Raw genomic sequence first — 18430 nt, 5'->3', positions numbered from 1 at the left:
TAGAAGGATATGGGCCAAACACAGGCAGATGGGACTAGTGTAGATGGGACATGTGGCCAGTATGGGCACATTGGGCCGAAGGGTTTGCTTCCACAGCTCGAGGGTGGAATGGCGCTCCCGTCGGAGCGGCCCAGCTCGAGGGAGGAACGGCACTCCCGTCGGAGCGGCCCAGCTCGAGGGAGGAACGGCACTCCCGTCGGAGCGGCCCAGCTCGAGGGAGGAACGGCACTCACGTGAGGGCGATCCGGCTCGGGGCTGGAACGGTGCTCCGGTGGCTGGGACGGCGTTCTGGCGGCGGTTACCTGAGACCGGGGTTCAGCCGCGGGCCAGCGGCTGCGTCCTCTGAACTGGAGGGCGGCAGCTTCGACCACCCCGGGCCGCGGTGTTTGAGCCGGCCCGTTTGCGGGGTTCAGTGAGCCGCGGGACTGTTTGTGCCATCGCCCGGTGGGGAATCGCCTCAGCGCAGAGGGAGAAGAGGAGGGAAGAGACTGCAAACCTAAGATTTTTGCCTCCACCACAGTGAGGAGGTGCTTGGAGGATACACTGTGGTGGATGTTAATTTGTGTTTAGTCTTGTTTATTATTGTATTATTGTATGTATGACTGCAGGCACGAAATTTCGTTCAGACCGTAAGGTCTGAATGACAATAAAGGAATTCAATTCAATTCAATTCAAGACTCTATGACTCTTGCTATTTGGCCACATGACAGGGTTTCTGACAAGGTTTGATTAAATGTAAGAAGGAACTGCAGATACTGGTTTAAACCGAAGATATACACAAAAAGCTGGAGTAACTCAGCGGGCCAGGCAGCATCTCTGGAGAGAAATAATGGGTGACGTTTCGGGTCGTGACCCTTAAGTGTGTCTGGCAGACTCTCTGTAGTCTCACCCGTTGAAGTTCCTATCTGATGCCTTTGTTGCATTTGAAGCACAATCTTTATCCCATGGGAACAGGCAACCATATGCTTGTCTCTAAATATCTAAATTTATGCAGTTCGATCCTCTATTTCATTATGTACAAAAATACAAATATTTAGATGTCTCCGTCCTTGTGGTTTTAAGTGCAAATCTGAGTGAAGGAATTTCTTCATAATCACCAGCTTGCTAAGAGAGTTTCAGTTCTTAGACATCTTATGAAGAAAAGAATCAAGTGATGTCCAATTTAAAAACCTTTAGCAGTCCTTCGGGTTTTCTGCAACTCCTTACAGTCAAGATGTAATCTTTCAAAAAAAAACTCCTGCCAATGCTTGATGTCTCAATGTATCTCCCCCTCAAGAAGGCGCTGCCATTAAGTCCTACTCACCAGTTGTACTCCGCATCCTCCATGCAAGAACAGCCCATCACCTGCATAAGTGGGGGATGACAGAGCCCTGCTTGCGACTGCGGGCATCCAGACCAGACCATTCCACACATCGTGAATGACTGCTCACTGAGGCTTTTCCCTGGTGGCATCAAAGTCATCCATCCAGTCACTGATGCTGTCCTGGCCTGGATGTCTATCCTTGATCTACAACTTTAGGCTGTGCACGCCATACGCAAGAAGAAGTAAAAGTACTCCTGCTAGTGTGTATGGCCAACAGATGGGATGGCCTTGAATGCTCAGAGCAAACATTTAAAGCCAAAGTCAGAACAATCTATAGTGCCACTTGCAATGCAATGAAAGGACCTAATTGAATACATGTTTGTTTTTACTGCGGGGTGGGGGGGGCTGTCACATTGATTTTTTTTCTGAATAAATAAAATTCAAATCAGCAAATAAAATAAAAATGAGAAATACAGCTTCAGGTTAAGAGAACTAAATAAAATTATATCTGACCTTCAGTTTTCTTCTAGCGTTGAATTTCTTTAGGCATTCCACAGTCTCCTGTCTGTGCATGCAAGATGCTACAGTTGATCGTTGCTACAAAACAAACACATAAATGTTTAATAAGTACTTTCCATTATAGCGATATTTTACATTTAATTACAAATATTTGTATTTTCCTTCACTCCTGAGTATCCGCGGAAAATTATGGACAGAGACGAACTAAACAATTTGTTGCTGTTCCTCAATCTATTGGATGCCCTCCTCAAATATGTGTAATACTGTAAGTAACACTGGTAAAGGTAAATCAAAATAATCATAACCAATGTCAGGTAAGACTCACAGAGTCCTATTTTGGTGTACAAGTTTGTAAAATGGTGTGTGAAAATCAGATTCAGTGTGATTCGTGAAACTGCAAAGATATTGAACCTCATACATTTTTTTTGCCTTGGAATTTTTCAGGTACTGAAATTGTGGAAGACTCCATATAAAGGCAAGTTCTGTAGATATTGAGATGGTCTAACGGGAAGTTTAAAAAATAATTAATTAACTTTTCACGTTCACCTTTAGTTATATTTCAAAATAATGAAATAGTGCCCTGCGTCTGATAGAGTACAGAATTATTATTAATAGGAATTGAGTATAGGTTACAAGGGATGATACAGTTGGCATTGATGCAATATAAGAGATGGCACTTACACATATCCATGGATGTTTCAGGGCTTCTGAGGCCGTGATCCGTTTGGCAGGGTTGATGGTTAACATTTTATTGATAAGATCTTTAGCTTCTGGAGTGACCGTATCCCACTCTGGTGAAGGGAACTAAAAAACATGTAATTAAAAAGATTTGAAATAAACTGCGCATGGTGAAAAATTGAAATAAATACAAAAAATTATGAAAACCCCATGGGTGGAAGGTAAAACGGAAAACATTTCAGGGTTAAGACCTTTCATTAGTATTACATAGAAACATAGAAAATAGGTGCAGGAGTAGGCCATTCCAGCCTGCACCACCATTCAACATGATCATGGCTGATCATCAAACTCAGTATTCTGTACCTGCCTTCTCTCCATACTCCCTGATCCCTTAGCCACAAGGGCCACATCTAACTCCCTCTTAAATATAGCCGATGAACTGGCCTCAACTACTTTCTGTGGCAGAGAATTCCACAGATTCACCACTCTCTGTGTGAATTTTTTCTTTCTCATCTCCGTCCTAAAAGATTTTACCCTTAAACTGTGACCCCTTGTTCTGGACTTCCCCAACATCGGGAACAATCTTCTTGCATCTAGCCTGTCCAACCCCTTAAGAATTTTGTATGTTTCTATAAGATCCCCCCTCAATCTTCTAAATTCCAGCGAATACAAGCCGAGTCTATCCAGTCTTTCTTCATATGAAAGTCCTGCCATCCCAGGAATCAGTCTGGTGAGCCTTCTCTGTACTCCCTCTATGTCTTTCCTCTGATTAGGAGACTAAAACTGTATGCAATACTCCAGGTGTGGTCTCACCAAGGCCCTGTACAACTGCAGTAGAACTTCCCTGCTCCTATACTCAAATCCTTTTGCTATGAAAGCTAACATACCATTCGCTTTCTTCACTGCCTGCTGCACCTGCATGCCTACTTTCAACGACTGGTGTACCATGACACCCAGGTCTCGTTGCATCTCCCCTTTTCCTAATCGGCCACCATGGTATGGTAACTGTTTTTCTTTCTACAAATGCTGCTGCCTGCCCTGACAAACATTTTCTGTTTTAATTTCAAAAGAGAATAAAAGACAGAGCTGCTGTACAAGCATTAGCAACTTGACTTTCACCCACACAACACATTTCCAATACATCTTGGCAATAAATCTATGGTTTATTGTTTTATTTGTTTAATTAGAAATGTGTTTAATTGGAAATTCACTGCAACGCAGTCCTTTTGAGGGTAAACAGTACAAATGCTATTAATTCCATTCAAAATTAATTGATTTCACAAAATAAATACATGGAAATGATCATTTTGGTGCTAGATGGCTTTAAATTATTTAACATTTTCTAAAAAATGCACATATCTTTCAGTCCTAATGCGCCATTCTCAAACATCACGAAAATTACCTCAGAAGAAATAGAAGGCAGCCAACGCACTGCACTTATACAGTCTCCTTAATGTAGTAAAACAACTAAAGGAGGTTAACCAGATATATTCTGGTCATACAAGAAAATCTTAAAACATTGATTAAATGGTTGATCAAGTAGATCGGATGAGATTGTAGACAAAATTGCTGGAGAAACTCAGCGGGTACAACAGCATCTACAGGGATGCATCAGTCTGAAGAAGGGTATCGGCTCGAAACATTGCCTATTGCCTTCGCTCCATAGATCCTGCCTTACCCGCTGAGTTTCTCCAGCAATTTTGTCTTCCTTCGACTTTCCAGCAACTGCAGTTCCTTCTTGAACAGATTGGATGAGATTCCAGTCTTCTCAAGTTTGGAAGTTGAAGTGGTTGTTAGTGATGGAGCAATTGTTTCAGAGTTGGTGCATTAGAGTTAACAGCATGGAAACAGGCCCTTTGGGACTGTGTAAGGTGGTACGGTATGTTGCAGCTGTACAAATCGATGGTGTGCTTGTACCTGGAATATTGTATTTAGCTTTGGTCACCCTGCTAAGGATAGATGCCGTCAAGCTGGAAAGAGTGCAAAGAAGAAACATGAGGATGTTTCCTGGACTTGAGGACTTGTGCTATAAGAGATTGGGCAAGCTAGGACTTTAATCCCTGGAGCAGAGGCGGCAGATATATAAAATAATGATAGGAATAGGTAAGCTAAACACAGAGTCTTTCATCAAGGTCAGGGAATAAATACATTACAATACAATCAGTTTTATTCGTCACGTGCACATAAAGTGTGAGTGAAACGAATTTGCCAGCAGCAGTATAATGAAAAAGAACACACTAAAAATTTAACACAAACATCCACCACAGCATTTAGTCACTGTGGTGGAAAGCACAAAATTTGGCCAGTCCTTCTACATTTCCCCCCGTGGTCGGGACCTCAACCCTCCGCAGCCGCCATTGCGGGCGTCCAGATGTGCAGACAAGGTGAAAAGTCCAGGTACGTCCTGAATCGGTGCTTCCCTACCGGAGACCACGGCTTCAGGTTAGTGTAGGCCGCAGGCCGGCGGTCGGAGATTTAAAGTTCCCACCGCGCTGCAGCCAGAAGCACCGCAGACCGCTGGGCCGGCGGTCGAAGCTCCCCCCCATGGGTCCCCGGCGAAGAATGCGAGGGGATAGATTTAAGGTGAGAGGACAAAGGTTTCAATTGGAACACAAGGGGCAACTTTTTCAAATGGTGGTGGGTATATGGAACAAGCAACCAGAGGAAGTAGTTGAAGTGTGTTCAATAACAACATTTAAAAGACATTTGGACAAGTGCCTGGATAGGAAATGCTTAGAGCAAGAATGGGTCTAGTTTACACAGGGTATCTTGGTTGGTATGGAGTTGGGTGGAAGGGCTTGTTTTCATGTTGTACAGCTCCATGACTCTAAATACAATTGCTTTGATAACTGATTTTTTGCTGGATTTAAAATATTTCCTAACTCTGTACTCCAAAGGCCATATTTCCGTGATATTTCACTGTGCAAATTAATTTTACTTAGTCTCAATATAATTCGACATGAAACTAGAATTAAATTGATTGAAATCAATTACTTGACTGTTGCTCATTATTTAATCTATATTGATTTTAAATCACTGTTCTTTCTCCTCTTACTTCTTGTTAGAGCAGATACCTAAACTTTAGCAATTTGTCTATTTAAATTTTAAGCATTAAACTGGGAATATCCAATCCATTATAGAATAGTTTAGTTACCACAGTTCCAGAAACAGAATTCAAAGCCAACCTGAGCACTGAAAGTCAGAATAAAATAGAATATATCTACTACATTATGTGCAGGTAGATCAATGCACCAAATAAAAAGTCCAATCAAAACCAATTCAAAAAAAGTGGTAGCCACATATCAGGGATTGTTCTTCAGAGGAGAAAACAAGCAACAGTTCTAATTTAGGTGACATCACAGCCCGTTGCTTAATCTGATGTGGAGTCTGACGAAGGGTCCAACCCAAAACGTCATCTATCCATGTCCATGTCCATGTCCTCCAGATAGGCTGCCTGACTCCAGCATGTTGTGTATTTCTTTTTACAAGCTACTTAAAAATGATGGCTATTACATTAATTATGATGCAATCAGAGAAAAATTAAAAGACGTACTTTAGTGCATCAATTAAACATCTTCAAGTCCTTGAATCAGTGAGAGGTAGTCAATTTTACTCACATCATAAGCACCAGCTTTGATCTGTTGGTACAGTCTGTGCTGATCTTCATCCCAGAAAGGAGGGTACCCAACTAGCAGTATGTACAGAATAACACCTGCAGAAATTAAGGATAATATGTCTCGCTGTATTAGTCAGCAAAAATATAGCCAAGCTGTCAACCCTTAGTAATTAAGTTTTAAGAAAACATAGAACCAATACTTAATTAAAAAAATACTCAGCTCAATTATGGCTGTCATCAACTTAGTTTGAATTATGGAAGTGCACATATTCTCTAGTACATTGATGCAGCAGTGCTGCAAAATGAAAGCTAGTCACCAGGAGCGGAGAAATAAATCAATACCAATTATCTCAACCTTTCACTTTCTAGAAACATAGTGTTGATGGACTGAATTTGTAGTTACCGAATACCCACGACAAAAGAAATGGATCTCAAAAAATCATTGTAGCCTCGATTAATTATACAACAACATCCTTACTATATAGAACTCTAGACATGCGAGACACTACTGCTGCTGTTTAGTTTAGCTTAGTTTAGAGATACAGTGGGGAAACAGGCCCTTCGGCCCACCAAGATGGCGGAGACCAGCGATCACCCGTATACTAGTTCTATCCTACACACTATGGACAATTTACAGAAACCAATTAACCTTGGAACGTTGGAGGAAACTGGAGCACCTGGAGAAAACTCAGAAGGTCACAGGGAGAACGTACAAACTCCTTACAGACAGTACCCATAGTCAGGAGCTAACCCAGCGCTGTCAGGCAGCAACTCTACCACTACGCCACTGTGCTGCCCTTTATTTCTAAAGGTCTTGCTGATGTTCATCATTATCAACCCCTGGTTGCCAAAGTATTACAGCATTTGTACCTCCCATGTTGTTGTACTTTGAAAATAGCAAAGTGGTTTTCATCTCCAAAATTTGAAATCTGAACTGAAAGCTTAACATTTTAGCTCTAATTGTAAGCAAATTTTCTCCAATATTCTCTCAACATCGTCCCACCAAAGGTCCCAGAACTTTTCACAGATTAATACAAGAAAACAACTGTAAATCAGTCAGAGATTTATACCGAAATATGAGGTGCTGCTCCTCCAATTTGCACTGGGACTCACTCTGACAATGGAGGAGGCCCAGGATAGAAAGGTCAGACTGAGCCACCGGGAGAATTAAAATGGAGCTACCACAGGATAGAGATTCGCCAATATAGAAGCATAGAAAATAGGAACAGGAGGAGGCCATTCGGGCCTTCGAGCTAGCACCGCCATTCAATATGATCATGGCTGATCATCCAGAATCAGTACCCAGTTTCTGCTTTCTCCCCATATCCCTTGATTCCGTTAGCCCTAAGAGCTATATCTACCTCTCTCTTGAAAGCATACAGTGAATTGGCCTCCAATGCCTTCTGTGGCAGAGAATTCCACAGATTCACAACTCTCTGGCTGAAAATGTTTTTCCTCATCTCAGTCCTAAATGGCCTATCCCTTATTCTTAAACTGTGACCCTTGGTTCGGACTCACCCAACATCGGGAACAATTTTCCTGCATCTAGCCTGTTCAATCCCTTAAGAATTTTATATGTTTCTATAAGATCCCCTCTCATCCTTCTAAATTCCAATGAATATAAGCCCTGTTAATCCATTATTTCATCATGTCAGTCCCGCCATCCTGGGAATTAACCTGGTGAACCTGGTGCACTCCCTCAATAGCAAGAATGTCCTTCCTCAAATTAGGAGACTAAAACTGCACACAATACTCCAAGTGCGGTCTCACCAGGGCCCTGTCCAACTGCAGTAGGACCTCCTTGCTCCAATACTCAAATCCTCTTGTTATGAAGGCCAAAATGCCATTAGCTTTCTTCACTGCCTGATGTACCTGCATGATTATTTTCAGTGGCTGATGTACAAGGACACCTAGGTGACATTGCACCTCCCCTTTTCATAATCTGACACCATTCAGAGTCCGAAGAAGGGTCTCGACCCGAAACGTCACCCATTCCTTCTCTCCAGAGATGCTGCCTGTCCCGCTGAGTTACTCCAGGTTTTTGCATCTATCTTTGGTTTAAAACAAGCATCTGCAGTTCCTTGTTACACCATTCAGATAATAATCTGCCTTCTTATTATTGCCACCAAAGTTGATAACCATACATTGATCCACATTATACTGCATCTGCCCACTCACCCAACCTATCCAAGTCACCCTGCAGCCTCATAGTATCCCCCCCCCCCTCAGCTCACACTGCCACCCAGCTTTTTGTCATCTGCAAACTTGGCAACGTTACATATAATCCCTTTGTCTAAATCGTTAATATATTGTAAATAACCAAGCCTTGCAGCACCCCAATAGTCACTGCCTGCCATTCTGAAAAGAACGCGTTAAGTCTGGCTCTTTGCTTCCTGTCTGCTAACCAGTTCTCTATCCATGTCAATACCCTATCACCAATACCATGTGCTCTAATTTTGCACACTAATCTCTTGTGTGGGACCTTGTCAAAGGCTTTTTGAAAGTCTAGATACACCACATTCACTGGCTCTCACTTATCCATTCTACTTGTTACATCCTCAAAAAATTCTAGAAGATTAGTCAAGCATAATTTCCCCTTCATAAATCCATGCTGACTTTGCCCGATTCTGTCACTGCTTTCCAAATGCGCTGTTATTACATCTTTAACAATCGACTCAAGCATCTTCCCCACTACCAACATCTTACTCCAGAGCCGTCAAAAGGGATCAAAAGGTTTATTCCTGCTACAAGTTATTGTGGCTCTTTCTATATATCCTTGTATTGATACGGTTAAAAACAATTGGCGAAACTGCTTTTTGCAGTTGATGTAATGATTGAAGCAATGCATTTTACTTACCACAAGCCCACATGTCAACTGGCTTTCCATATGGATCTTTTCTTAAAACCTCAGGAGAAAGGTATCCTGGTGTACCAGCAAATCCTGTGGATTATTATGAGTACAGAATTTAATATCAGTAAACTATTCACCTTGGTAAACTGTTAATGCACATATCACTGCATTTTCCACTTCATTTGTGGGTGGCATACAAATTATTAATCCAATCTTTATGTGAATTATGATATTCCAGTAATTTTCATAAATAATGGCCTAGCTTAATAGCTTTAAGTTTTTGTGTCACTGCTAAAAATACTAAAATCTATACGTTACATAGGATATCATTGCACTTGTGTCAACAGAAGTGATTACTTGCCCATTTCAATAGACACGGGTGGAAAAGGTCATGACTGCGGGGAGGAAGGAGGAGGCAGTGGTGACAGTGGTGGATAAAGTGACAGCCAACAGGAAGAGGCGGTAGCTGGTGGGAGGGGAAGGAGCCCCACAGTGACCGAGCTGGTCCTATCGGTGGCAGCGGCCTGAAGTAAGCGCTGTTGGCCAGGGGCTACAACATGAGCTGCAACAACAACCGTGTCAACAGGACAGCGTGGCAGCTGGTGAAGAATGGCTCGCTGGTACACACCAGCGGCATCGGTGTCTAGATTTAAGGTGAAATGACACAAAGTGTTAAGGGCCTGTCCCACCAGCATGCGACTGCATGCGGCTAGTGCTACCAAACGTGGTGGCTTGAGGCGTACGGCCTCGCGGGGCCGGTCCCACTTCCAACCGCGGAGCCATCTGGAGTTGTGCGGGGTTGGTCCCGACATCATACTCACCAATCAGCTGGGCAGGAGGCGGGCCGACTGAATTTGGACATCGCACGGCATCGGGCGGTTACGCCATCATGCAACGGCACGCTGGGCGGTGACGTCATCGCGCAATGGCACGCGCTAGGCTTATGCTGTCAAGACGCTGCGTACGGCCTCAATGCAGCTGGGGGCCAACAGACTATTATCGCGCGGAATTTTTGGACAGTGTCAGTTTTTCGGAGCCCCGCGCGATGTCGGGACCATCCCCGCACAACTCCATACGCCTCCGCCGATTGAAGTGGGACCGGCCCCGCGAGGCCGTACGGCTCAAGCGACGTTAGGTCACGCTAGCTGCATGCAGTCGCATGCTCGTGGAACAGGCCCTTTAGAGTAACTCGGCAGACTGATGAAGGGTCCTGACCTATTCATGTCCTTCAGAGATACTGCCTGACCCAGTGATTTACTCCAGCAGTTCACTTTGTTTTGTGTATTAACCCACATCTGCAGTTCTTTGTTTCTGCCTAGTTTTAAGGTGATTGCAACTTGCATAACATTTGATTTACATAAGGAATTACGGAATGTGGAATAGTGAGGAAGGTCGTCAAAAGACAGAGTAGAAGGAGCCTGAAATTAGCTGCTGGGGAGCTGGTGGAAGCAGATATAATAGTTTAATTTAAGAGATATTTAAATAGACGCATGAACATGAACAGAAGAACATGAACGATATTCGGGCACATGGGATTAGCTATAGAAGACAACGTGAACAGTGTAGACATTGTGGACTAAAGGGTCTGGTCCTGTTCTGTACTGTTCTATGTTCAATGCGTTGGGTCTTGAGAATTACAATGATGAGAACAGTTACCACAGAATTTTTTTTAAATCCCATGTGTAAATTCACTGATCGATAGCTTACCGAATACGTGGAAGGTGCACAGATGTAAACTGTTAACTGGTATAAATCTGCAATTGATAAATGTTTACTCCAGCATTTTGTGTCTATCACTGAATAATGTCTGTTGTTCATTGACTACAGCTTGGCGTTCAACACCATCATCCTTGTTATGAAGCTCAAGGAACTGGACTTCTGCAAATTCCTTTGGCAACTGGATCCTTGACCTCCTCATTAACAGAACACAGACGGTATGAATTGGTAATCACACTTCCTCCTCAATAATCATCGGCACAGGGCAGTGCTTCAAGGCCCAAGGCATCACACCTCAAGGCTGCATGCTCAGCCCCTTGCTCTACTCACGACTGTGTAACCAGACACAGTTCCAACTCCATCTTTAAATGTGCCAACACTGCCATTGTTGGATAAATTATGGATAATGACGAGTTAGAATATAGGAGGGAGATCATTTGCCTAAATGGGGCCAGAAGAACAACATTGCTCTCTACAAGTATAAAACCAAGGAACTGATTGTTAATTTTAGAAGAGAAAGGCTAAGGATCAGCAAACCCGTCTTCATTGACGGGTTGGTGGTGGAGAGAGTTCAAGTACCTGGAACGTGCATTTCTCTGAAGATCTGTCTTGGATCTCATCACATTGATGCAATCTTAAAGAAAGCCCATCAACGCCTCTACTTCCTTAGAAGATTTTGGAGATTAGGTATGTTGGCACTTCTTGAACTTGATGTCTTGAACTTCTACAGATGTGCGTAGAGAGCACATTGACTGGTCGCATCGTGGCCTAGTTCAGCAAATCAAATGCCCAGGAACGGAGGAAATTGCAAAAAAGTGGTGAACACTGTCTTCCCCACTATAAAAGGGATCTATAGGAGGCGCTGCCTCACAAAGGTAGCCAGCATCATCAAGGACCCACATTGTCAAGGACCCACGGGCCGCCCGTGGCGGCGACTGCGGGTGCTCGGGAGGCCCCGACCACTGGTGAACATCTGTGGAAGATCGGCGGGAGGGCTGGCTGGACTATGGTAACATCCTCAACTTTGGTGCCATTGTGTTGTGTTGTGGTTTTGTTGTGTCGTGGACTTCTGTGCTTGTGCTTTTGTTTTATTTAACATGTTTTATTTATTTATTATTTTTTATTTTTATGATACTTGACTGTAAGGAAAATTCATTTCGTTACCTCTAATATGAGATAATGACAATAAATTGAATACAATACAATACAATAATCCCGGCCACACTCTCATTTCACTGCTGCCATTAGGAAGAACATGTAGAAGCCTGAAAACTGTAACAATCAGGTTCAGGAGCAGCTTCTTCCCTACAACGATTAGGATATTGAACGCTGTGAATCCAACTAAACTCCGAACTACCTTTTAATCGCACTAGTGACTTTGTGCTTCGTTTTTGTACGATATGGATCTTTTTATTTATTGAACTTCTTTATGTTGTTTATTATAGTATTGACTGAGTACTATCTGTACATACCTGTTCCACTGCTACTGGTAAAAATGTCATTGTTCCATTTCAGGACATATGATCATAAACACGCTTGACTCTCAACTCTTGAAATTGACTTTACAAATATACTCACCAAACCATGCCTGCTGTTCTCCTTGGACTTCAATTGCTAATCCAAAATCTGCCAGCTTCACAGCTGCCCCCTTCATTTTGCTAGCTAAGAGCAAATTCTCTGGCTTCATTTTTTAAAAAGGGGAAAGAATATGATTTAGAAATTCTTTAAATTATAATCAATCTTAATCAATACATAATAAACTCTTATCACCAAGCAAAATAGTCATAATAATTCTCCACTAAATGGTCACTGATCAGAAGTTCCACTTGTTTTTCTAAGCAGGTAATCTACCCGATAAACCACTTTCCTTAATCAACTTTTGTTGTTATTGCAATATTATATCAACAGCATGTAAAATGGAGAGCTTAAAAATAAATATTGAAAAACTCTGTGAATATTTGCCAACAGTCAATCCAATCATGATGTTATCGCAAATTTATTTAGTTTGTGTCTCAACCGCAATATTCCAACTTTAAAACATTAAAGCACTTTTAAAGGTATCTCAATTGCTTGTCTTATGTTCAGAAAGAAAAAAATGTATTCTGCATTCAAAGTTTTATAGTTAATTGGTGATTACTGGAACAAATCTGGTAAAACAGCAGAAGAACCATTGGTTTATATGTAAAAAAATGTTCAAATTAATTTTAATCAACAGTTTGCTAAATATAAAGGAGTGTATCAGTATGTCAGAATTCCTAATTTCAACAATTGAATTCTGCGATTCCTTTTATGAATTCAAAGTTACTTAGAAGTTAACATTTTATCTGGATCAATACTCTAGTTTTCTTGAAATTCCAAAATTTGGTTTCCATTAAACTTATTCATGAAGAAGGGTCTCGAAGCGAAAAGTCACCCATTCCTTCCCTGCAGAGATGCTGCCTGACCTGCTGAGTTACTCCAGCATTTTGTGTCTACCTTTGAATTTATTCATGTCATAGTTATTCTAAAAATTAAACACATGACATGACAGGGATTGAAAATCCTTGCAATTCTCTGACTCAGAGGATCATGGATATTATGCTGTAGAATAGATCTTTCACAACTCGGGAAACCCTAAAAAATATCAAGATTGGGAAAATTAGTGCAAAAGGATTTTGTAAACTTCAAATTCTGCCTTTTCAAGAATCCATTTTTGATTGCCCAAATCACATAAAAAAGTAACCTGTTACAAGAAATTAAACAATTGCAATTAAGAACATAGAAGCTGGTAAAAGTTAATTGTGTATGAAATCATAATTGCACAAGAATAAAGTGATTTAACACAGTGTTATGCACATCACTGCCAATACTTCACTTGTTTAGCAGCATGGTTAATGTCAATCTCAGGTTGAAGAATCTAGTATCTACAGTCATACATGGTCCACTACAAAGCTAATTTGTATACACATAATTAATTTGGTTTAGAAGAATTCCCCAAATATTTTCTGCATTTTTCTTCCTTATCCAAATTAAATAAGCCCTGTTAATATACAATCTCATTGAAGGGACAGTTTTGGCTAAATATGCCTTCCATTAACTCCATCTACACTTCACGCAGCCTCTGCAAAGCCGCCAACATAACCAAGGACCAGTCTCAACCTGGTCATTCCCTCTTCTCCTCTCTCCTATCAGGCAAGAGGTATTAAAGTTTGAAAATGCACAGCAGCAGATTCAGGGAGTTTCTTCCCAGCTGTTATCAGGCAACTGAACTGATTTGAAAGCAGTCCTGACCTCCCATCTATCTTAGTAGAGAACTTTGAACTATCTTTAGTCGGACTTAATCTTGCACTAAATGTTGTGAAATAATGAAATTGCCATTGGGGGACATGAGTTGAGGACTTGAACCAGGTGTTGGCAGCATCCCAGCGAGCTGTGGCCAAGCACACCAGCAGGCCCAGCTCGCCTGCCACTGAACCCGCTTGCTGCAGACTGGGGACCAAGGATCGCCAAGGACCGAGGTTAGAGTGGCCGCCAGTGGGCCCGACACACTTGAGGCCCGTCGAGGACCGAGGACGCGCGAGCAACCTCTGAAAGCCGAGGGGTCACTGAGAGTGCAGGGGGAGACACGGCATAAGACCGTCAAGAATGAAGTGGAGGGACGCAGCCCTGGGTCGCCTGCTGTCATGTGTTTGACTAACTTGATGTAACTTTGTCAGCGCCAGAAATGTTGCGACTCCTGTGTACTGCTAAGGTGAGTTCTGCTGTATGATTTAACCACGTTGGATGCAAAACAAAGCATTTCACAAGTGACAGTAAAGTATCATTGAATCATTTGAAAATAATGTACCAGATGGCAAAGAAGGCATAGATAGCTAGAGCAGGGGGGTGGCAGGGGGTGTCTAAAACTAGTGGGCATATGTTTAAGGTAAGAGGGGTATATTTCTCACAAAAGACATAGATATCTGGAATGAAAAGTAAAGTGGATGAGCTTGAGGCTCAGTTAGAGATTGGTAGATATGACATTGTGGGGATTACAGAGATATGGTTGCAGGAGGATCGGGGCTGGGAACTGAATATTCAGGATTATACGTCCTATAGAAAGGACAGGTAGGTGGGCAGAGGAGGTGGGGTAGCTCTGTTGGTGAGGGATAAAATTCAGTCCCTTGCGAGAGGTGACATAGGGACTGACGATGTAGAGTCGCTGTGGATAGAATTGAGGAATTGTAAAGGTAAGAAGACACTAATGGGAGTTATCTACAGGCCCCCAAACAGTAGCCTGGATATAGGGTGCAAGTTGCACAGGAGTTAAAATTGGCATGTAACAAATGATACTGCCACTGTGGTTATGGGAGATTTCAACATGCAGGTAGACTGGGAAAACCAGGTTGGTTCTGGACCCCAAGAAAGGGAGTTTGTAGAGTGCCTCCGAGATGAATTCTTGCACAACTTGTATTGGAGCCGACCAGAGAGAAGGCAGTTCTGGATTTAGTGTTATCCAATGAACCAGATTTAATAAGAGTATTTATTCAAAGTAAAGGAACCGCTAGGAGGTAGTGACCATAATATGATAAGTTTTCATCTACAATTTGAGAGGAAGAAGGTTAAATCAGAAATGTCAGTGTTGCAGTTGAACAAAGGGAACTATGAAGGCATGAGAGGTGAGCTGGCCAAGGTCGACTGGAAAAGGATACTAGCAGGAATGACGGTGGAACAGCAATGGCAGGATTTCTGGGCATAATCCAGAAGATGCAGGGTCATTTCATTCGATAGAGGAAGAAAGATTCTAAGGGGAGTAGGAGGCAACCGTGGCTGACAAGGGAAGTTAGGGACAGTATAAAAATAAAAGAGAAGATGTATAACATAGCTAAGAGCAGAGGGAAGCCAGAGGATTGGGAAACGTTCAAAGGACATCAGAAGGTAACAAAAAGGGCAATACTGGGTGAAAGGATGAAGTGCGAAGGTAAGCTGGCCAAGAATGTAAAGAAAGATAGTAAAAGCTTCTTGAGGTATGTTAAGAGAAAAACATTAGTAGATAAATGTGGGTCCCTTGAAGGCAGAAACAAGTGGAATTATTATGGGGAACAAGTAAATGGCAGAAGAGTTGAACAGGTACTTTGGTTCTGCATTCACTAATGAAGACATAAACAATCTCCCAGATGTACTAGAGGACAGATGATCTAGGGAGACATAGGAACTGAAAGAAATTTGCATAAGGCTAGAAATAGTTTTGGATAGACTGATGGGACTGAAGGTTGATAAATCCCCAGGGTCTGATGGTCTGCATTCCAAGGTACTCAAGGAGGTGGCTCTAGAAATCGTGGACACATTGGTGATCATTTTCCAATGTTTTATAGATTCAGGATCAGTTCCTGTGGATTGGATGGTAGCTAATGTTATCCCACTTTTCAAGAAAGGAGCGAGAGAGAAAATGGGGAATTATAGACCAGTTAGCCTGACATTGGTGGTGGGGAAGAAGCTGGAGTCAATTATTAAAGAAGTAATAGCGGCGCATTTGGATAGCAGTAAAAGGATTGGTCCAAGTCAGCAAGGATTTATGAAGGGGAAATGATGCTTGACTAATCTAGATTTTTTTGAGGGTGTGACAAGTAAAATGGATGAAGGAGAGCCAGTGGATGTAGTGTATCTGGACTTTCAGAAAGTCTTTCATTAGGTCCCAAACAGGAGATTAGTGGACATAATTAGAGCACAAGGTATTGGGGGTAGGGTATTGACATGGGTAGAGAATTGGTTGACAGTCAAGAAACAAAGAGTGGAGTGCCGCAAGGCTTGGTGCTGGGGCTGCAACTATTTACAATATATATTAATGATTTAGATGATGGAATTAAAAGTAACTAGCAAATTTGCAGATGACACAAAGCTGGGTGGCAGTGTGAACTGCGAAGAGGATGCTAGGAGGTTGCAGGGTGACTTGGACAGGTTGAGTGAGTGGGCAGATGCATGGCAGATGCAGTATAATGTAGATAAATGTGAGGTTATCCACTTTGGCGGCAAGAACAAGGAGGCAGATTATTATCTCTAATGGTGTAAGATTAGGAATAAGGGAAGTACAACGAGACCTGGGTGTCCTTGTACACCAGTCACTAAAAGTAAACATGCAGGTACAGCAGGCAGTGAAGAAAGCTAATGGCATGTTGGCCTTCATAATGATTTGAGTATAGGAGTAAAGTACAGTTGTACAGGGCCCTGGTGAGACCACATCTGGGCTATTGTGTGCAGTTTTGGTCTCCTAATTTGTGGAAGGACATTTTTGCTATTGAGGAAGGGCAGAGAAGGTTCATGAGGTTAATCCCCAGGATGGCGGGACTGTAATATGAGTATAGATTGGAAAGACTGGACTTGTATTCACTGGAATTTAGAAGGATGAGAAGCAAATAAAATTATAAAAGGACTGGACAAGCTAGATGCAGGAAAAATGTTCCCTATGTTGGGGGAGTCTAGAACCAGGGGCCACAGTCTTAGAATAAAGGGGATGCCATTTAAAACTGAGATGAGAAAAGACATTTCAACCAGAGTTGTGAATTTGTGGAATTCTCTGCCACAGCAGGCAGTGGAGCCCAATTCACAGGATGAATTTAAAATAGAGTTAGATAGAGCTCTTGGGGCTAGTGGAATGAAGGGATATGGGGAGAAGACAGGCACGGGTTACTGATTGTGGATGATCAGCCATGATCACAATGAATGGTGGTGCTGGCTTGAAGGGCCGAATGGCCTCCTCCTGCACCTATTTTCTACGTTTCTATGAATTGCCAGAGGTGGTGAAGGCAGGAACAGTAAAAATATTCAAGAAGCATCTTCATATACTTGAATGAGCACTGTCGTGGTGAGGCTCATGGAATTAATAATTAATGCAGGTAAGAGGGATTAGTATATTTTGGCATAATGCTCGGCATAGTGCCTGTTTCTCTGCTGTACAACTCTATTTATCAAATTATTTTGGATAATAAAATCTGCATGAGATCTTTAATGGTGATTACATACTGTTAAAATACTTGGGGTATAATTCATTACTAGCTTTGGATCATTGCTATCTTTTATGGCCTCATTCCAACTCTTCCCAAGGCATGTTCATGTATATTAATTTTTGAGATAAAACATTGAAAATACATTTAAAGTCAGAGTCATATAGCATGGAAACAGCCCCATCTGCCCAACTTGCCCACACCGATCAACATGCCCTATCTACACTAGTCTCATTGGGCTGTATTTGGCCCATATTCCCCCTATCCAATCCATGTCCATGTTCAAATTTATTTTAAACGTTTTGATAGTACCAGCCTCAACTACTTCCTCTGGCAGCACGTTCCATACACCCGCCACCCTTTGTTTAAAAAAGTTGCCCCTCAGGTTCCTACTAAATCTTTCCTCCCTCACCTTAAACCTATGTCGTCTGACTTTGCGTAAAAGACTCTGTGCATTTACCCCTCATGATCTTATAGACCTCTGTAAGATCACCCCTCATCCTCCCGCACACCAAGGAATAAAGTCCTAGTCTGATCAACCTCTTTCTATAGCTCAGACCCTCGAGTCCTGGCAACATTCTTGTAAGTCTTTACTGTACCCTTTCCAGCTTTACAACATATTTCCTATAACAGGGTGACCATAACTGAACACAATAATCCAAATGTGGCCTCACCGATGTCTTGTACAACTGTAACATAACCTCCCAACTTCTATACTCAATACTTTGACCAATGAAGGCCAATGTGCCAAAAGCCTTCTTGACCAGTCTATCTACCTGTGATGACAC

The 18430-nt window shown here is 42.2% G+C and overlaps 1 protein-coding gene across 24 annotated transcripts in view; it reads right to left on the bottom strand.

Annotated features, from left to right (window-relative positions):
* LOC129700367 (calcium/calmodulin-dependent protein kinase type II delta chain) overlaps nucleotides 1-18430 on the bottom strand; it is a 269343-nt gene that overhangs the window by 66984 nt on the left and 183929 nt on the right. For all 24 annotated transcript variants that reach the window (XM_055640802.1, XM_055640857.1, XM_055640819.1 and 21 more), the window contains exons 7-11: nucleotides 12262-12364; nucleotides 8974-9057; nucleotides 6118-6212; nucleotides 2504-2626; nucleotides 1817-1900 (exon numbers count right to left, since the gene is read on the bottom strand). In XM_055640802.1, the coding sequence (XP_055496777.1) occupies nucleotides 1817-1900; nucleotides 2504-2626; nucleotides 6118-6212; nucleotides 8974-9057; nucleotides 12262-12364 (489 nt within the window). The remainder of the gene's footprint in view (nucleotides 1-1816; nucleotides 1901-2503; nucleotides 2627-6117; nucleotides 6213-8973; nucleotides 9058-12261; nucleotides 12365-18430) is intronic.

Source organism: Leucoraja erinacea, chromosome 1, assembly GCF_028641065.1.
Source record: "Leucoraja erinacea ecotype New England chromosome 1, Leri_hhj_1, whole genome shotgun sequence".
Lineage (NCBI taxonomy): Eukaryota > Metazoa > Chordata > Chondrichthyes > Rajiformes > Rajidae > Leucoraja > Leucoraja erinaceus.
This window is presented reverse-complemented; position numbering and strand designations above follow the sequence as displayed.